General features: G+C 37.5%; 1 protein-coding gene across 1 annotated transcript in view; it reads right to left on the reverse strand.

Moving 5' to 3' along the window:
* Nucleotides 1-20,109, reverse strand: part of LOC109562912 (multiple epidermal growth factor-like domains protein 6) — a 694,041-nt gene that overhangs the window by 159,214 nt on the left and 514,718 nt on the right. The window contains exon 7 of the mRNA XM_070783699.1: nt 8,970-9,092. Coding sequence (XP_070639800.1) covers nt 8,970-9,092 — 123 coding nt within the window. The remainder of the gene's footprint in view (nt 1-8,969; nt 9,093-20,109) is intronic.

Genomic DNA, 20,109 nt, shown 5'->3' on the forward strand with positions numbered 1-20,109 from the left:
CAGCTCCCTTCCATTTCTGTGATGACTCCATAAGCTCTTTCACATAAAGAAGGCTGAGTGCCCAAGAACTGATACTCTCGAAATGTGGTGCTGGAGAAGACTCTTTGACCCTTAGACAGCAAGATCAAACCAGTGAATCCTAAAGGAAATCAACCCTGAATATTCATTGGAAGGACTGATAGTGAAATTGAAGCTCCAATATTTTAGCCACCTGATGTGAAGAGCTGACTCATTGGAAAAGACATTGATGATGGGAAAGACTGAGGGTAAGAAGAGAAAGAGGCAACAGAGGATGAGATGATTGGATGGCATCATTGACTCAATAGATAAGTTTGAGCAAACTCCAGGAGACAGTGAAGGAGAGGGAAGCCTGACATGCTGCTGTTCATGGGGTCGCAAAGAGTTGGACACAACTTAGTGACTGAACAACAATAGTCTTTTCCTTCCATCCACCTTCAAAATTTTGAGCAAGGTTCTCAGGTGGGGCAGGATGGGATTAGCTTGAAATAACATCAGAGTGCTTTCCTTCTCAGTGAAGAGTAAAGCAGACAGTATTGAGAGTTACTAATAATATCAAAAGTTCTAGATGGGAGTAAAAGCTGGGTGGGCTCTTAGCTGAAATTTTCTGTTTTCTCTGCATAATGAAAGGAATGCATACCTTAAGAGATTTTGAAATCACTGAATTTTCTACAAAACGCCTCTAAGATTATTGTTGTAAGAAAATGCAAACCTGGTTTAAACCATGTGGCTCTTGTCAGTCACTAGAACGCTATACCAGGTTACTAGATTTGGATTTAAATGTTACATTCATATCTGGTATTTGCAAGCACCTAATCCTTTCGCTTCTTTTAGATGGAGGCAGTCCTATTTTCTGTTTCATGTCATTTTGCTCTTTGGAGCCTGTGAAAATGCATAAGCTGCCTAAAGCTTGCTGCCTCCAGTGCTTTGGGAAACAGGGAGATATAAATCTTCAACCCAGTGATAAATGAGAATATTTTAACATACAATGAAAATATAGTTTTAATATTGCTTTAAAACTCCAAAATGCAAAAAAGAAAGAAAAGTGAAACAGGGAGTTGTTGAAAGAATGGGGGTGGGGTGGAAGTGTGGTCCAAGAGGTAGAGGATATATGTATGCACATGGTTGACTTACTTCACTGTATAGCAGACACTAACACAACACTGTAAAGCAATCATATTCCAGTAAAAAAAAAAAAAAGAATCAACGTATGTTTGCTAAAAAGCTAGCAACCAAGATGCCCAAAGGAAGCCATTTGATCAGCAAAGTAAGCTTATACTAATAATTAGAGTGTCTGACTCTTCATAATTTTATTTAGTCTGGTGGCTCACCTGGTAAAGAATCTACCTGCAATGTGGGAGACCTGGGTTTGATCCCTGGGTTGGAAAGATGCCCTGAAGAAGGGAACAACTACCCACTCCAGTATCTGGCCTGGATAGCTCCGTGGATTGTGTAGTCCATGGGATTGTAAAAAGTCAGACATGACTGAATGACTTTCACAGAGCCAACTGCAAGTATAGAACTAATATCATGATCGAATTTTTACTGATTACTTGCTCTGTGTCAGGCCCTGCACTAAGGATTTTACCTGTGCTGTAATTTTTCCGCACCAATCCCTACATGTGGAGAAATGGAATAACTGAACAGTTAAATGAAAGTCCAAAGTCACACATGTCTTCCTAAGTCTGAAGACTATAGAAAAACTGTAGAAAAGGAAAGATTTCTAAATGCATTCCTAAAATCCATTGAATTTGGGAAAAGGTTTTGAATTGGGTTAATCATCAACAAAATGGATAAAACCTTGGAAAGTTCATGATATTTTTTCAAGGCCACAGATGGGGACAAGGAGGGCAGAAGAGATGTGTTCCCTAAATTCAACTTTGGAGAATTAAATTTATCACCTAGCACACAAAAGTGATTAATATTGCGAGGGCGATGAATTTGATAATGACTGAGAGATGCCATCCACCTGACAAACTAAACAATTTTTTTAACCTGACATAGCCCTATTCAAGACATCAGCTGTCATATGAAATGAATTCTGTTTCTAATTTGTCTTCATAAATAATGCAATTAATAGGTAGTTACAATGAAAGTCTTTAACTTCTTTTATCTCCAATTTGAGAGCAATCTCTTTGCATTCCCTAGAAAGAATCTTCCACTCCTTTTATCAAATAAAACCTAGACATCATGGATCAGAACACTGAGACCAAAAACAAAAGAATCTATTATGTGAAGACCACCACATCTAATTGTGTTCTCAATCCTTTTCTAAGGTTGCTGCTGCTTCTGCTAAGTCGCTTCAGTCTTGCCCGACTCTGAGACCCCATAGACTGCAGCCCACCGGGCCCCTCTGTCCACGGGATTCTCTAGGCAAGAACACTAAGGTTAGTATTATCTTAAAATGTGAAACATAAAAATCTGATGAAAGAAAATTTATTCAAGCTCAAAATTTTACTAAGAATATCTGTTTAATCAAGCTTCCAGGCTGTACATCTACCCTCTTCATGACACCTAACTTCTGTTTATTTAGAATTAAAATATGACCTCTGATTCTACTGTTTCACATTTCAACATACAGAAATACCTTTGGTTTACAGCCTCCAGGTAACCTTGGTTCTTCCTTTCCCCCAACTCATTTTGTGAGAACAAAAAGGAACCATTGAAGAAAAACAGTTCCTGACCATTTCCAGCAAGTGGAAATAAAGAATTTTTGTATTGAAGACTAAAATAATTAAAATGTTGTTTATCTGAGGTTTCTCTGTGCAGACACCAGTGATTCCATTTGCTTATGTGTGAGTACACATGTTAATAAACCCATGTGCTGAAGGCATGAAAGAGAGGTAAGAGAACTATGCAAGCATTAAAACTTTCAATCATTTAATTATTTCACCCCTGTGAGAAGGCTAATTTCAACAAATATAGCAGAAGAAGGACATGATTATGAATGGAGATTTGAGCTGAGCATTTTTAACAAGGTTGTTACAAAAAATAGAAAGACAAAGACTTTGTGAGGTACAGCAAAGTATAGACAAAATCTTACAAGTTACTTTAAATGCAAATTACACAGCTAAATACAGAAATTTTGGGTAATTAAATTATTTTGGTGTCTAGCCTCTGGCTCCTAAAAAATATCCACTGGCAATAAAAGTTTAGTCTACATTATCCTTACTTATTTTTAGTCATATCTACTAAAGTCTGCCTGTCAACAATGAGAAAATCTGCAAAGCTATCAAATAGAATGTATTTTTTTTGTCCAGGGTCCAAAAGCTAGAAATATTGCAAGTTTGAATTTTTTCCCCAACAAGCAAATACATCTGAGTAAAGTCCTTATATTTTTTAACATTTTGTTATGATAATAGCCTGGAGACGGAAATGGCAACCCAGTCCAGTGTTTTTGCTTACAGAACCTGTGGACAGAGGAGTCTGGTGGGCTGCCAACTATGGGGTCGCACAGAGTCGGACATGATTGAAGCAACTTACCATGCATGCATTGGAGAAGGAAATGGCAACCCACTCCAGTATTCTTGCCTGGAGAATCCCAGGGACAGAGGAGCCTGGTGGGCTCTCTGGGTGTGTGTCTACGGTGTCACACAGAGTCGGACACGACTGAAATGACTTAGCAGCAGCAGCAGCATGATAATAGCTAACATTTAGACTTTTGTCTAAAGGTAGAATTAAATGGAGATAGACTAGAGAAGGGGGAATAAAGGAGAAAAGAGAAGTACATTAGTCTGCTTGGGCTTCTGTAACAAAATACTCCAGCCTGGGTGGCTTAATTAATTTTCTCACAGTTTTGGAAGCTGGAAAGTTCAAGGTCAAGGTTCTAGTATGGTTTGGTTTCTGGTAAGTGCTCTCTTCCTGGCTTCAGATGGCTGCCATTCAGCCAGATCCTGGTACGGTGGGGAGCCCAATCTCTCTGGTATCTCTTCTTATTAAAGCACCAATATCATGAGATCTTCCACATGCATGAGCTCATCTAAACCTAATTATTTCCCAAAGACTCTACCTCCAAACACCATCATGCTGAAACTTGGGGCTTTAAAACATGCATTTGAGGGACATAGTTCAGTCCATAGTGATGAAAGAAGATAATCAAAAGTCAGAACGAGGTAACAATAATGTAAGTAGAGAGAAGCAGCAGTCAAAGGTGAAAATTGTGCTGTCAAGAAGTCAAGAGGAAGATTTAGAAAAATGAGTGGTTAACAGTGTCAGAGGCCATTGAAAAAGGCATGGAAAAGACTCCTGTGAAAGCTGATAATTAGAAGGTCATTAGTGTCTTTCATTTGGTCTGAATCCAAACTGCACACATATAAAACTATATGGTATAATGTGTCATTCAGGCAACATTAAATTATATGGTATTAGAAGAAAAAGAAGGAATGCTTTTGGCTGGGGTCACCTGAGAAGGCTTAACAGGCCAATTGACATTGAACATGGAACTTGGTAAGTAGAGTTCTGACAGGTGGAGACTTGGGGGTTAGAGTCTAGGTTGAATAAGGTAAGGTGTGGAAGCAGAAAAGGGCATAACTTACTTGCAGAACTGAATGTAGTTAGGTTTATTGCAGCATATGATAGAAATATAAGAGAGAAGTGATAAATTTGTACTTACAGGGTGATAATATAAGGTGGATTTCTTTCATCAATAGCTGTCATGAAAATACATTATTTTAACCCTGAGCTCCACTAAAATAGAATGTAAGAATTTCATTTCATAGTACTTTTATGGTTTTTCTTAGTCTTTAAAAGTATTTATCAGAAATTATGTTAAAGCATTTGATAAAAGTGAAGTTAGCCAGATTTTTCTGAAAATTAATTTCCTTTATTTTCAGAGTAAAATTTACTTGATTTCTTTGGATCTCTGATCTTTCATCTCTCAGGTAGACTAGGCTGGATTAGTCCTTGAATTCCTCCAAAATAAGCTTCTATGATATATAAAACAGAGTTTTCCAAAAAGGACCAGAATATAATTATTGTTTTTTTTTTAAGAACATTTAAGTTAAACTGGATATAAAATTCTCATTTTATATTTTTATTAAACTGGATATAAAATTCTCACACACTGTTTGTATGTGGGACTTCCTAAAGTCTAAGTTCTTTAAATACTTTTCAAATAAAATACAAGCTCTATAAAATAATTATTCTACAGAATCCAGTGGATTTTAACAAATACAGGTTAACAGATGATTTGTAACAAGTTAGTAATTTGGGGAACCCCATAATATTAAAATACTTTGGAGATGCAGTAATTTTGTCCAATTTCTACACTTCCCACATAAGGAATACAGGGTGAAGAGAATTAAGGGACTTGCTAAAGGACACGCGACAACTGGGAGTCCACTGTGCCACTGTTTCTGGTCTATAGATGAGAGTCAATGGTGGACTAATATGAATATTTCTGTTTTTCAGGTCGTTGCTAAATCTAGTTTCTATTTTTTAAGCTGTTGGTTTCCAAGTAAAGGGAAATTAAAAAGTATATAAATTATTTGGTAATATCTGTGTTAATGGAGAATACTGATAGCAAAGCAAATCTGCACGCAAATACTGATAGCAAAGCCAAAATTTTATTTTGACTGCTTTCCCATACTGGGTCTGGACTCTTCATCAACCAGGTGTAACTGTGCTGCCCAAGGTCACGGACCTAGACTTCTGGCCCAGAATTCCATTATAAAGGAAGTTATAAGGAGAAGCGGTCATTGACAAGCTTTGCCTCACATTGACAGAGCTGTGTGACTGTATCATTATGTAACAGTATCATGGAATCCTCCTACATATACACCTTTTAAAGAAGCACCATCTTAAGGCAAAAGTATATGGGAGATATTCTGAAGCATTATAGATGTCTTTAAAAATCTGATGAAAATAATAAGCCCTTACCACCAGAAAAATGACATGCACTCCAAAAATTTGCAAACAAATTCAGGTACTCAAACTGAGGGTCACTGAGGCCAAGATTCCAGTTTTACTGGGATCATATTTTATCAGCAGTGCAGGCAGTACTACATGGGGAGCCAAGCGGCCTGTACACTGTAGCTGGATATTATGGACCCCCTCTCTTAACACCACTTTGTATAACTTTATCTGGCAGAGGCTGACCAGTAACTGCTGGCCATATGTCACCACAAGTGCACAGTCCTTAGAGACAGCATGTTTTCCTGAAATGAAGTCATCTTAAATTCTGTACGGGTTTGGAGTACAAGAAGTTTGCTGTAGCTGTAATTAAGAGAAAGTGCAAAAAACACCAGAGGCTCAAAAATTCACACTAACCTAAGCCTCTGACTGATGGGCAGAACGGGGCAAAGGAAGAGAAAGAAGGTAGGGAGGAGGGAAGAAACGAAGACACCTAATTTCAAGTACTCTAAGTAGTGGAATCATAAAATTCTATAACTTCACCTTCTCCTCTGTGACTCTCCCACAGGTCATGATTAATTTCTGTCTACTACAATATCCTGGTAAGCATCAGCTATCATTCTCAGTTTCCTGCCAGGTAAAAAAATTCCAAAGGGGATGTGAGCTAATTTGATTTTTTTGTTTTAAAATATTTGACGCTTCCTACAAATTTACTTAAAATAGAAACCAAAGTAAGACTCAGTTCTCTATATAACATTCTTTCTTTCAAAACAAATAAGCAGACAAACAGTTCTTATCCTCAAGCTCACATTATGAGTATTTAACTACAAAGTGCTTAAATTCTTCTTGAGTTCATTTTAACAAGACTGCTGTAGTTGTGTCAACTGAGATTTTTAGGACCATTCTTTGAAACCAAAATTTCAATATACTCATAGGAGAAAGACATGAAAATTTCCATAAAGGTCACTTCCTGGGCTCTCAATCCAGTCCTTCTGTAGAATGATATCCAATGGGTGAAAAGCTTTAAAATTATGCAATCATGAAATCCATACTTGTTGTTATCTTAGTTTTTAAGTTGTACACTGCGTTGAAATTCTGCATAAAAGAGGATCAGTCTGTGGAGCTACAAATACCCTATTGCTAGCACTCTGTTACTTCAGTCACGTCCAACTCTGTGCGACCCCAGGGACTGAAGCCTACCAGCTCCTCTGTCCGTGGGATTCTCCAGGCAAGAATACTGGAGTGGGTTGCCATGCCTTCCTCCAGAGATGAGGACTACCCTCTTGCCATAGTATCCATGTATTTGTACAATAGAAATTTGCTTTTGAGGAATAGAAACAGAAAAGATAAACCATAATATTCTTATCCAAGTCTACTTTTGACCTGATTTCATTGAAACAAAAATTGAAAACTTCTAGAGCAATGATGGTGAGGAACAAGGAAAGAGCTTAATAATTTTACTAAGAAAAAGGTAATAACTACCCACTCCAGTGTTCTTGCCTGGAGAATCCTAGGGACGGGGGAGCCTGGTGGGCTGCCGTCTATGGGGTCACACAGAGTCAGACATGACTGAAGTGACATAGCAGCAGCAGCAGATAATAACTGCTAGAGTTTAGAAAATTAATTACACCTGAAAAAGTACTTTAGTTGGGTACTAGAGTGTTCATTTTGCTTTATTGCAAAAATCAGATATCATAGATTTATATAATGCATTACTTTGCAAAGTATTTTTATATAAGACACAAAAATTCACCAAGTCAACCTTTACCAATAAATGCCACATCTGCATGTATTGGTAATCCTGTTCTGAAACATTTTGTGCCTGAGAGAAGTTAGGGTGGCAGTTTAAGGATGCAATAGCTGACGTCCTTACAGGTTGGGGCTGGAGATGGAGATGGGAAAGGGATTCCTATTGCAACAAGCAGTCAAGTTGCAAAAAATAAGGGAGTAGTTCAGGGACTAAATAAATATACATGAGCTGCTGTCCCACTAGGGTGCTTGCTGTAGATATAGTTATCACGATACTGAGTTCCCTGACTACTACGATATGGCTTCTATCTGCATGTTCACTCAACTTTGGAAAAGCCTTTTTTTGCTCCCCAAACCTCTATTCTCTCATATCAAAATCAGATCTATGACTAGGATATCTTTACCTGTTTCCTCTGGCTTTCTCTCATTTCCTATAAGATATGTTACAAAAAAGAGAGAGTATAAACAATGAAGTTAAGCAAAACTGGCTGTTTTCTCTTTGAAACATCATAATTATAGAATATCCATAAAATGCTAATAATTTTGAATAAATGGGCAAGCTAACAAGCCCTGTACCAATTAAACCAGCAATTAAATGTTGTTGTATAACATGCTAGTCTTTCAATGTAATAGATATTTTTTAAAGGGACTTGGGGATGAAATCAAAATGTGCTTGCTCATCATTCAATGAAAAAACATTTCAATTAAAAAACATTTATAAATCATACAGGATTCTATATTTTTTTCCTGTGTACAAAGTCATTTTAGCAAATTTATAAAATTCAGAAACATACCAAGACTTAAAATAATAATTCTACCACCCCAAACTGATATCTAAGAACATCCTGATACACAATAAGTATATAGTAACCTCAGATTTAATGTGTGTAGCTTTAACTATTCTTGAGCAACCATAAGCTCCTTGGTATATAATCTGTTATAATTTTTGCTATTATAATCACAAGTCCAATTCTGATTCTGGTTTGAAATGAGTAAGTGACTGTTATAGCCTCTTCTCTTCATGGAGAGTCTGTGCTGAACTGGTATACAAACAACAACTAACAAATTTATACTTTACCACATGTGGCAGAAAAGATGCCCTATGGAAACAGCCACACATTTGGAAATCTGAGTTTGCTTGTGAATGTTAATTTCTCTATTTCCTTCCCCATCTTTTTAGTCTTTTAATAGCAAGATATCTTTTCTTTTTATTCTACGAGAGAGAATTGTACTCGAACACTGTCAGCTTCTATAGGTATTTTTACAATAGAAAAACCTTTTCTTTCTGCCCCTACAAGAGCAGGTCGATTTTCATTGAAAACGACTTCAAGCTGGTTCTAATATTTACTCACTTATGCAGGTGCGTTCATCAGCATGGAGTCTGTATCCCGTATCACATTCACAGTGGAAGGTGCCCAGAGTGTTAATACAGCGCTGCTGGCAGCCTCCATTCACCACCGCACATTCATCGACATCTAGAGGAGGAAGACAGATGGCCAGGATTACAATGTCATTCCAATGTCAGCTTCATAGAAGTGGTACAATATTTGTTTGATACACAGTATGTGTTTTATTGCGCAAAGGCACCATCTCTGTTGCCACAAATCTTTGCCTGTTTGATACATTTTACTCCACAGTATAAACAAGAAAATGTAGACAGAAACTTTATTGAGCTTTTTAAAGCCTAGCCACGATGAGCATAGGGACTGTTTCACAATTTTCTATTCTTCACATCCTGATTAATTAGACAGATCCGAGATATAGATATGTCCTTAGGGAAGGAAACCTGGAGGGGAGAATTACAATGAGCTACTTACTCTATCTGGAGCAACACAGGCGAGTAGAAAAACACATATTATTGGTCTGATGCTGCTGAAAAAAGTCAGTAATAAAGTTAAGACCTTGACTCTCCTTATGTGCTACGGTGGACATTAGGGTAGAATGAGATAAATTCAAATAAAACCATGGTTTGGAGTTCTTAAAAACACATCAATACATTTGCTCCATTGACTCAGCTTCTTCCTTATCCCTCAAGGTTTCATTTTCTGATATACTTAGTATGCTTATGCATGAAGTGATATTAATTTAGAATAAATAGAAAAAGGTCAAGACTCATGGTCACCGATGTATTTGGATCAGTCAAATTCATGATAAATGAAGAGAGTGTTTGTCTTCCTTTGGAAAGGAACATCGATTTCTCTCTCAGAACCTATATTTTCTTGTATCCTATACAGTCAGTACTTACATATCTAAAATCACAAGAAGACCACCACAAACATAGGTCAAGTTTTTCAGATAATCAGTGAAATAAGATCTTCTACATCTTCTTGTTTGGAGAATCTATTTTGTGACGTGTCAAAGTAAAAATCAGGCAGCAGTCAAGATTGAGAATGCTCATGTCTCATGCAGATAATGTCCCTGAGTCCCCTGCCTCCAGTTTCATTCCAGCACAGAATGTGGAGTATGAATACTCTTCACTAAAATATGTAATCATAATAGATAATTAGCTTTACATTGAGTGAGACTTAATTCCACAGGGCAAGACCTTTATTCAAGACATCAATATTGGGAAGGAATACTATTGCAGTATCTTATCATAGGACCTTGAAATCCTAATGGATATTTTGTACTGTGGTAAAAATTAGGGCACTTGTACTGAGGGAAGAAAAAGAATTTCCTTCTACTTGGCATTTTTTTATGAAAAAGAAGAAAAATATAAATCACAAAAGGAGTCCCACATTTAAAAATTACTAGTTTACTGTATTTTCCTTCTAAAATTAGATATTCTGGATTAATTTCTGATATTTTTTAAGGGAATCTTATTTTAGAGATAAGAACTATGGACTTTTCATAGTATTAGAATTTTTATTAAATTTTGAGTCTGTGATCAGCAAAACACTAAGTTTTTCCATATAAACCAACATCAAATCAGAATTCTCCATTTGTTACTCATACTTTGTGCAGGGCTTTAATATTTATGCTGGCTAAATTTTTATTCTTTCTAGCTTTAGGGTATTATTCCACAAGGTTGAGATATAATTTTGAATCTTAGTTCTGTCAGACGCTGAATTAGATCTCCTTCCCAGGTCTTTGATTTTAAACATACAAATAAAACTTAATTCTCAAGAGTCATATGTTTTTCCAATATAATGATCAACACTTCAGCACTTGCAATCATCAAAATTTTTCATAATATATCATATATAGATTGATAGATTTATTTACATATAGATATAGATGCATGTGTGTGTGTGTGTGTGTGTGTGTGTGTGTGTGCTCAGTAGTATCCAGCTGTTTGAGACTTCATGGGTTGTAGCCTGCCAGGCTCCTCTGTCCATGGGATTCTCCAGGCAAGAAAACTGAAGCCAGTTGCTATTTCCTTCTCCACATACATAAGTATTACAAATTAAAATGTCTTAAAAAGTGTGCACAGATAAAATGATGACTGCTGAGGGAAGGAAAGCATGTAGATTGGGTGGGGTACAAGATAAGTGTGTTGGACAAGAAAGTTTATCCACATCTATAATGTTCTTTTTTTTTCCCCCACAAGAAAGGTTTTAAGGTATTACATGCATATTAAAAAGGAATTTTAAAGAAAGAAGCATAATAAGACCACCTCCCTTCCTGCTCAAGCTTCAATAATTTTCTGACAAAAGAAACCAAGTAAGTGTACAATAAAAAAAAGAATCACTGGGCTCACTCCAAAGATTAGAGTGGACATGGATTTTAAGGATGAGTCCTCTTTGACTATGTTTTAGTGTATTCATATTCTGAACCTGCCCCCAGAACTATAATTAAAGTGCCATAATATATTAAAATATACATAACACTCAAAGAAAAGCAAATCAAACTTCCTCTGGACATTGGGTCAGAGAGCCTTGGGAAAAATATCTTAGTGTCAAAGCTTATTAGCCTATCAACCTTGGCTCTTTGAGACTCAGGTTTTTCATCTGTAAGATGGAAGAACATGACTACCAAAAGTTTGAATAGGAAAAAGGAGTCCAGAATGGCGGTGGCTAAAAGACAAGGAAGGGAAAAGCCCATGAAAATAGAAGAAAGGAAGGTCCAAAGACTGGAGTGAGGACCTGAGGTAGAACAAACAGCATTCCTGGCTAGCCCAATTTACATAGGGCAGGCCCCGGGGGAGGAAAAGACACATAAAAAGAGGAGCCAAAGGGCCAGGGGTCTCTCTCTCCCCCACGCGCGTGCTCATTCTCTCTCTCTCTCTCCTCATCGCATCTTTTGGGTCTACATGTCCTCACGCCTCAATGATGTATTTTTCTTTATTTTCTAAATAAATCTGATCTGTCCGAGAACTATAATACAGACTGTCTGAGGGCTGTGACGCACCGAGGGCTTTAACATCCGTCACTTCAAATTTTTGTTGTGATGAGACAGAACCAAAGAGATTACACTCCCCTGACACTATGGTTTATGTTTTTCTTTCTTATTCATATATATGATTTTGGAATAGATTTCTCATACTTGAGGCTGTATGTAGGAATCAGTCGATTGTATTCCACTAACTTGAACCAACAAGGCAAAATCATAAAGTGAAGGACTTCCCTGATGATCCAGTGGCTAAAACTCTGTGTTCTCAATGCAGGAGCCAGAGAACTGGATCCCACATGCCACAAATAAGAGTTCACATGCCCCAACTACAGATCCCACATGCTCCAATGAAGATTGAAGATCCCTTGTGCCACAACTAAGAACTGGCACAGATAAATAAAATATTTTTAAAAATCTATAAAATGAGAGCACATGATAGACGTCCTGAGCAACGTGGGAATTCAGGGAAGGGAAAATGCATTTGAGTGGCAGTGATTAGGGGATGGTTGAGATATAAACTGAGACTTGAGTTCATGGAGAAAAGGACGAGTAATACCTGAAGATGTCCATGGACAGAGGAGCCTCCCAGCCTACAGTCCATGGAATTGCAAAGAGTGGGACATGACTGAGAGATTGAGCATGCACACACAACCCAGAGGTGCAGCTGTTTAAACATGCAGTGTCTGAGATTTAGTGTTCAGACTTGTCAGGTTGGAGAAGAAGGTTGGCAAAAGAAAGTAACATTGAAAAACAAATCTAAAATCTTCTTTTAATGAATTGAGATAGCAACGTGTTCCTTTTCTTGATTTGCAATACAAATTTGTGGGCAGGTGGAGACATAATAGGCTGTGTTCACACAGTAGCTAAGCAAACTTATTAAAAGTTAAAAAAAATCAATCATTTATAAAGCGGTACCAAATGCAGAGTAATTGGTTTGACTTTCTTCCTTTGTATCCTTTCAGAATACACTGAATTTACAGATTGCTTGGGCATTGTGTGACCTACAGTTTGCAAATCTGGCAGGGCATTAGAATAATTTGGTGAGTATTTAGAATTATCCATGCCTTGGTCTTGCCTTTAAAAAATCTAATTTAACTGGTCCAGGGTAAGACTGGAGAGTGAAACATTTTGGATAAAATCAGCTATAAGGATATGTTGTACAACACAGGGAATATAACCTATATTTCATAATAACTATAAATGGAGTATTATCTTTGAAAATTGTGAATATTAAATATCTGTAACTTACGTAATATTGTATATCAACTAAACCAGTATAAAAGATTATAAAAAATAGACTACAGCAAATGTTTAATAAAAGTTACTTATCATTTAAAAAAAAAAAAAGCACCTTTAGTGATTCTTATGTGGAGCCGGAGTTGAGATCCCTTGATGTAGTTTCTGCTTTAGTTGCCTTGTTAGAATGCAAAGAGCCAAGGGGCTGGATTTTAGCATTTCTAATAGATCCAAGCCTATTCTAAAGCTGCTGGTCTGGGGACCATACTCTGAGTAATGAGCCTGCAGACAGTCCTCTGTCCAACTGTAAATGTCATACGGATCATAGATGTCATGATTTGACTCAACTTCTCAGCTGCTTGACTAAAGCATACCAATTCAGTTTAAATAGATACATCAATACTCTGACCAAAATAGTGTGTATATCAGATCAGATCAGATCAGTCGCTCAGTTGTGTCCAACTCTTTGTGACCCCATGAATTGCAGCACGCCAGGCCTCCCTGTCCAACACCAACTTCCGGAGTTCACTCAGACTCATGTCCATCAAGTCAGTGATGCCATCCAGCCATCTCATCTTCTGTCGTCCCCTTCTCCTCTTGCCCCCAATCCCTCCCAGCATCAGAGACTTTTCCAATGAGTCAACTCTTTGCATGAGGTGGCCAAAGTACTGGAGTTTCAGCTTTAGCATCATTCCTTCCAAAGAAATCCCAGGGCTGATCTTCATCTCCTTGCCTACACAAATGTATACATACATATATATATATATATATATATATATATATATATATATATATATAGTTGTTGTTTAGTTGCTAAGTTGTGTCTGACTTTTTGTGACCCCATAAACTGAAGCCCGCCAGGCTCCTCTGTCCATGGGATTCTCCAGGCAAGAATATGGAGTAGGTTGCCATTTCCTCCTCCAGGGGATCTTCATGACCCAGGGATTGAACCCATGTCTCTTGCATCTCCTGCATTGCACACAGATTCTTGACCACTGAGCCACCAGGGAAGCCTTATATACATACACACATATATTAAATTATATGCTAAAATCATCCGAAAATAAACCACTAATATTTCCCACAATATTCTCTCAGTAATAGTTAATAGCTTTAAGACAACTTTAGCATTATCTGTTATGAGGAATGACTTTCTTCTGTAAAACATGAGGGATATTTTAGTTCCTTTCTGATGAAGTACCTCTGATATAGGATAAAACTGGGCTAAATTGCCAAGATATTAGACACTCATGCTGAAGCTGTCACAAGTGATTTTCTTTTCTATCAAGATTCTGCCCAACAGAGTTAAAAACTAGAAATGTCAATATTACATTAAAATGTTATTATCAAGTATACTTCATGTGAAGAAACCATTTCTTCAAAATTTCTCTCAGTTATATCTTCATGTTAGATGCTTACAGAAAGCCCTGCCCTTAGAATTGGAGCTCCAGGACACTGCTGGGAATAATGATAAAATGATTAGAATTTTTTCAGCATTATCACTGAGATATGGACCAAGGATGATGATTTTTATACTGTAAAAAATGTCAAAAAGAATCAACTATGTCTGCTATTTTTCCTTTTTAGTGTCCTTTCTCTTAATACTTCTGCTGTATTTATCCCCCAAATTATTTCCCCAGATGGTCACAGAATATAATAGCTTAAAATAATTCACATCATTATCCAATGTATTTTGCACATAAAAGCCCCCTGAAACAACAATGATTCATTTTTTCCCTAAACAATTCAGGATTATTTCATTTTTTTTTTTTAGAGTGTGCAGCCAGAGTAAGATAAATTATTCTTCCATTTGCTTTTTAATGTATTGTTCTCAGGAATCTTTTGATTGGAAATAAGTGTTCCTGGGTTGCTTTATATTAAAGATTGCATTATAGAAGTGTTAGGTGTGGAGGGAATATTAAAGGATGTGTTGAAGACTCCACTAGATTTTACATGTGGCATTATTTTCACTCTGTTTTACTATTCTACTTTCACTCTGATATGCAATACTGCTGACTTTTCACTTGTATTTTAATTCTATAATTCCTGATCGAATGAACTCCTTAAGGTCAAGGATCCTGTTATATTAAGCATATTCTGGCATAAAGTTTATACTCCATAAATGATAAGTGAATGAATGAATGTGTGGTTTGAGAGCCCTCCACATCATTTAGTCTTCGTATTCACTAATATTCATTAATGGATTTTCTTAGTAATGGGCTCTGTTCCACTTGCCTTTTCTTCACTCTTGTAATAGACTATTGGTTTGTTTTTGACCCTTCACAAGTTTCTTTAAAAAAATCCAGGGCACAGAATAATTTTTGTTTGCTAATGAACAAACTTAAACTGTGTCTATAGTGAATATTCACTGCTTGACTGCTTAGGATTCATCCATTTTTCTTCTTCACTAATACTCAATAGCTATGAGGTTTTCCTTTGGGGAAATTTATCCCTGTGATTTTAGAGAAAACATGTAGATTACATGGGACTGATAAATACCATTCCTCTCTCAAATCTGAGGTGGATTTTTCTTGGCATAAATTTACCTCCATCTGTCACAGTGATTGGACCAGGTACTGTCTTCATTAGCATATGACTGTCTCAGGAATGAATGAATTCCTTCAGATGTGATCCAGTCACCATGAAGCTCAACATATAGGTCCGGAACCTGAAACATAGAGACCCTGTTGCTCTGGAAATTTTAATGTGTGTATATGAGCCATTTTACAGTAGCCAGTTTGCTCCCATGAATGAGGCTACACTAAAGATAAAGCCAACAAACAGGACAGAACTGAAGGATCGAGTATAGGAGTTGGAGTCCTGATTGAATTATGCCTGAAACCTTCCCACCTCTGGCCTTCTCAGTTAAGTGATTCAATACCCTCCCTTTTATTGTTTAGGCATTTTAAATCACATGATCCTATTGCTTGTAAAATAAGTCATCCTAACTGATTCATGCATACTGTAAAGTGGGTTTGCAGGAGGAAGTCACCAAATACAGCCCAAACTAAGCACACACTTTCCAAAAAGATTCATTGTCCTCCAATCAGTGAAATGTTTTAATCTATGTTTCATCAAAGATTGGGAAAAGTGATGTAGTTCTTCCTCTTAACATTTCTGGAGCAATTATACTCTGTTAAGATTCTAATGAATTTGGGGATTTATCACAATTTTGGTTCAATTTTATTATGAATATTAAAAGTTTATCAAACTGCCTGTGCAAAACTGTGTTAGATCTGATAGTGCCTACAAGGTTGAAGATGCCATCTTGCATGATTTCCTCACAATTGCTCTGAGAGATTTTTCTGATTTGGTCTGTTGAGAATAAGGATTAATGCAAAAAAAAAAAAAAGAGAGAGAGATTATGCTAAAGATGTGGCTAGGGCCTGATTGGCACCCCGCTCTAATACTTTTGCTTGGAGAATCCCATGGACAGAGGAGCCTGGTAGGCTGCAGTCCCTGGAGTCGCTAAGCTCGGACACAACTGAACGACTTCACTTTCACTTTTCATTTTCATGCATTGGAGAAGGAAATGGCAACCCACTCCAGTGTTCTTGCCTGGAGAATCCCAGGGATGGGGGAGCCTGGTGGGCTGCTGTCCTTGGGGTCGCACAGAGTCGGACACGACTGAAGCGACTTAGCAGCAGCAGCAGCAGCAAGGAATCAAGTGTCTACTTTATAGACCATGGGCACCAACAGGGCAAAGGATAGGTAAATGGGAGACTGAAGGCAGGGAGATCAAGTAACAAGAATTGCCAAAATCCCGCTGAATGATGATGAAGACTTGATCTAATCTAGTAGCAGTGGAAAGAGAGAAACCTGGGCAGATATAAAAGAGAAGAGAAAATCAAAATGTTTTGTTTATTAGCATGGTAACCCACTCCAGTATTCTTGCCTGGAGAATCCTGCAGACAGATGAACATGGCCAGCTACAGAGCATGGTGTTGCAAAGAGTTAAACACAACTGAAGCGACTTAGCATGCATGCATGATGAAGAACAAAGACTCAAGGTGAAGTGACTTGAACAACTGGATGGATATTTGTGGCATTCACCACATTCATTAAAATAGCACAGAAGGAGGAACATTTGATACTAAAAGAATATAGCTGCTGAATCATATGTGTGATTATTTGTTTTATATCTTTGTTCCCTGTTCAAGAATAATTCAATGAGAGTAGGAATTCTGCTGGTTTTACTCACAATACCTATTCCAGTGTTTGGCACATAGATGTTATAAAAAATACCTGTTAAAAAAGTAAATGAAAAGGTACAGAATATCGAGCATCTCCATATAGATAGTAACTCAGAGCACAAGAGTAGGGATAATATAAATAAGCAAAAGTATGTAGATAAAGAAGATAAAGGAGGTTAATAGAGAACTCTGAGAAGTATCAACATTTAGGACAGAACACACAAATCTGACCAAGATGGCCATCCAGAGAAGTAGGAGGAAAACTGAGAAAGTCTGGCATTATGGAAGCCGAGGGAGGGCGAGTTTCAAGAAGGAAAATGTGGACAACACAGGGATTTCAAATAGGAACTAGGAAGTGCCCACTGGATTTAACTAGAATTTCACTGACGAAACTGATGAGGATGAGGATACCAATAAAAATAACCCACCTGACAATTACCGAACACGAACAATGTACCAGGCACTGCTCTAAACCGTCCACATTAACACATTTAATACTCAAGACAGCCCTACGAAATAAATACTAATATTACTCCTACCTACAGAGGAGGAAGCTGAGACTTAGAAGGCTGTTTTAATAGAGTACTAGATTGATCCCAGGTTGCAGTGTGTTGGGTTGAAGAAAAAGTGGGAGACAAAGAAAGGGAGACAGAAAGCTAAGACACATATTGCAATAATTTTGACTATTAAGAAAAGGAGGCTGTATTTGGACTGGAGAGCATAGTAGAGGGAGAGAGTTTTTAAGGTGGACCAGATTTGCAGTAGTTTAAATATTGATAAGAAGGGACCAATAGAGAGGGCTGACTTGAAGATATGAGAGGGATTTCTCAAATTATTGAGAATCTCAAATCATATTAGTGCAGTCCATGAGAAAGTATATCCTGGGAGAAGTAATCCACCCTGGGCACTGAACATCCTTACGTATTTTATGTTAGATAACTCTTTACCCAAGCCATTTTCCAAGGCTCTGTTTGCACAGAGAGACAAGCTAACATATCCCCTGAGAAAACAAAGTGGCTTGTTTCTGCTAACTCTAAAAGTGGTGGATTCCCCAAGCTCAGTGTTTCCCTTGTTTAATGCAGCCAGATGGTGTGTAGGCATTGATAATGAGTCCTTTGTGTCACTGCTACAGGATTTGGGGGGACACGGGGAATTGACACAGACATATAAAGCTCTGGCTACTGGCTATGCCAGGAGTAATAAAGCCCTTTGTTTCTGACCCTGGAGCCTCATGTCTTGTGTCACCATCTACGAAACAATTACAGCCTAACTGGTTAGTTATAGTAGGGTATTCTAGAATATGAGACCCTGCACACTTTGTAATAGTACACAGAAATGAAATCACACACACACGATCACCTGTTACTCTGGGTTACAGTGAGCATGTCCATCTGAGCAGCTACAGATGTTACTGTTTTCTCCTTGTTTCTTCTTATGCCTTTTGATTGCTTGTAGTCTTGAAATGATTAGTAAAGCACAGTACAGGAAAGATCCCTTATCTTCCTGGGCCTGATTTGATAAGCTGATCCTTTATGTTAGCTCACGAAGGAAGAAGGAAAAGATGTCATGCATGTGGGCCTGCATGAGATTTTATTGAGCAGTGAGAGCACAAATACCTAATCCAGGGAACCAATAATTTTACTATATTGTTAGCTCCTTGAGGACAGAGATGGTATATGTTTTGCTTATTGCTGTATTTCTAGTACTTAAAGAAGTGTTTGTCATATAGTATGCACAATAAATATTTGCTGAAAAGGAGGGAAAAACCAGGTTTCCCTTGTGGTCCAGTGGTTAAGATTCTATGCTTCCACTGCAGGGGGCACTGGTTCAATCCCTGGTCAGGAAACTAAGATTCCACAGATGAAAGTGAATAAATGAACAGATAAGTGATGGGTAGATAAAACTGCAGAGGGACAAGGCTCAGCAAAGAGACTGAGAAAGGGGAATCAAGAAGGTGGAAAGGAGCAGACAGTGTGGAATCCTGGTACCCAAGGAGGAATGTAAAAAAAAATAATAATAAATAAATAAAAGGGAATGAACAACAAAATCAGTGCTGCTGAAAACCAAAATCAAATGAGGACTGAAAACAATCTGGTAGATTGGTAAAATATAAAGTCTTTCTGCCACATAGTAGAATGTGGTTAGCAAGTTAGCCTTTGGGGATGACTATTCTTTACAAAAGGTTTTTCAGAGTCCAGAATAATCTATTCTTTCTTCTTATTGAAAACAGAGTTTCCAAGGCCAGGCTTTCTTGGATCTATTGTGTTGCTGCTTCATCTATAACACAACCAATCGCATCCCTGAAGACCACAGTGTGACAAGGCTCTGGTATATACTGCTACAATATTGTTATCATAGTTTCTCTGTGAAGGGCTACAAACAATGAAAATAAAGCATGTACACAGAGCCTACTGAAAACATGAAATTGACATACACTTAATGATATGCAAAATCATTTCCACACTTTATAATGTCAAGCACAAATGGGAAAGAAAGGTGAGTGAGCCAGTAAAACTGAGCTAAACAAAAAGTCATCTATCAATAGCTCATTTTGCTTACTTTTCTCTATAACCATTTCAACCCACAGTCCAAACACATTGATTCTCTTCCAGTTTTCAAGAAAGAGCCAAACTCACTATAGCCTGAGAGCTAAGGATATTATTTCCAGAAATGGATAAGGCATTCACCCTGGGCACTCAGTTAGAAAAAACAGAAACATTTAGCCAAACTC

Source organism: Bos indicus, chromosome 1, assembly GCF_029378745.1.
Source record: "Bos indicus isolate NIAB-ARS_2022 breed Sahiwal x Tharparkar chromosome 1, NIAB-ARS_B.indTharparkar_mat_pri_1.0, whole genome shotgun sequence".
Taxonomy (NCBI): Eukaryota; Metazoa; Chordata; class Mammalia; order Artiodactyla; family Bovidae; genus Bos; species Bos indicus.